The 1366-nt window shown below is 35.7% G+C and overlaps 1 protein-coding gene across 1 annotated transcript in view; it reads right to left on the bottom strand.

Annotated features, from left to right (window-relative positions):
• Positions 1 to 35: 35 nt before the first annotated feature.
• The window catches only part of LOC108749944, an 18284-nt gene continuing 16953 nt past the window's right edge, over positions 36 to 1366 (bottom strand). Inside the window, exons 7-9 of the mRNA XM_018489012.1 lie at positions 1157 to 1366; positions 413 to 525; positions 36 to 332 (exon numbers count right to left, since the gene is read on the bottom strand). The exon at positions 1157 to 1366 is cut by the window's right edge and continues 2 nt beyond it. Of these exons, the coding sequence (XP_018344514.1) occupies positions 271 to 332; positions 413 to 525; positions 1157 to 1366 (385 nt within the window). The 3' untranslated portion in view covers positions 36 to 270. The remainder of the gene's footprint in view (positions 333 to 412; positions 526 to 1156) is intronic.

The raw sequence follows: 1366 nt of genomic DNA, 5'->3' as shown, positions 1-1366 counted from the left end.
ACACTCACACACACACACGCGCGCGCGCGCGCGCGCACGCACACGCACGCGCGCGCACACACACACACACACACACACGCACGCACGCACGCCGAATGATTTGTATAGATTATAATACACAATAAGTATTTTTCGCTGATTAAACCCGAACGATCATGAATATCGGTCAGGTCAGGTCAGATCAGGTCATTTAACTATTTTTCAGTCGATTCCTCTTGTGCCACTCGGCTGCTAGTAGTGTTAAAAAACATTTGCGTGACGACGCTGATTTTATTCCCGCTTTCCTTGCTTCAAATTATTCGGATATTCGCCTTCAAGCATGTCGCCTTCGTCTGAAATTCAGATACGAGAATAATTTTGCAGTCGCGACATCAATTGCGCGGTCGGATCGATTCAATCGTTCTCAAGTTACCTTCCCCCTCGTCCTCACCCGCAAGATGAATATCGTTCTTTTGCTGCGACTCCTTGTCATAATCGGCACCATCATATTGATCGTCACCACCGTTGGCTTGCCCATCATCCAATCTAGAATCAAAGAATATAGTATAATAAATTTATTAAAACTCTAAATATCTCTTAGAAAAATTTAAATTAATTCAAAAATTATTTGTTCAAAATTATATAATTTAACATATAATTTAAATACTTTATACATTATTGATATTAGGTATACGATGCTTATATATATATATTTATACATAGTGAGCGTAAAAAGTATTCGTTCTATAGAGAAAAATATCTTTATAAAAAAAACCTTATTTTCAGAAAGTAAAAATTAATTAGCAAAGAATTTATTAACAAAGAATAAAGTAGATTGCATATTTCTCAAAATTATTTTACCTAAAAGATATGTGATAAGTAAAACATATTATCTTAATAATAAGCAAAAATGAAAAATTTTGTATTATTTAGATACATAAGTATGGTAGTATTTATACGTGCCAAAAATTCTATTCTTTATTAAAATCATAACGGTTATTTTTGCGAAACTTTCTGTCTATATATCAAGATAAAAGTTATTCATTATTACTAAATTGCTAATTAATGTTTATTTCTACTAATATTTATTTCTAAGAAGCTATTTTATGAAAACCTCTCCTGAATATTTTTTATATTCATTATATTATATTTAATCGATAAAAATACTGGGGCTCACCCAGGAACTCGATTGAGTTCGTCGCCGACCTCTTGTACCCCAGGTCCCACCCTCAACCAAGAATCTTTTGCTCTCCTCTCGAGCTGTTCGCCAACGTGTCGCGCAGGAGGATTCACAATGAATGGTGGATCCAAGTTGCCAGCTTCAACTATCGGCTCCTTTTCTTCCTTGTCAGCCACCGCATTCGCCGGAGCGAGTTTTGGCAGCGGT

This window comes from Trachymyrmex septentrionalis, unplaced genomic scaffold, assembly GCF_001594115.1.
Source record: "Trachymyrmex septentrionalis isolate Tsep2-gDNA-1 unplaced genomic scaffold, Tsep1.0 scaffold32, whole genome shotgun sequence".
NCBI classification, from domain to species: Eukaryota; Metazoa; Arthropoda; class Insecta; order Hymenoptera; family Formicidae; genus Trachymyrmex; species Trachymyrmex septentrionalis.
This window is presented reverse-complemented; position numbering and strand designations above follow the sequence as displayed.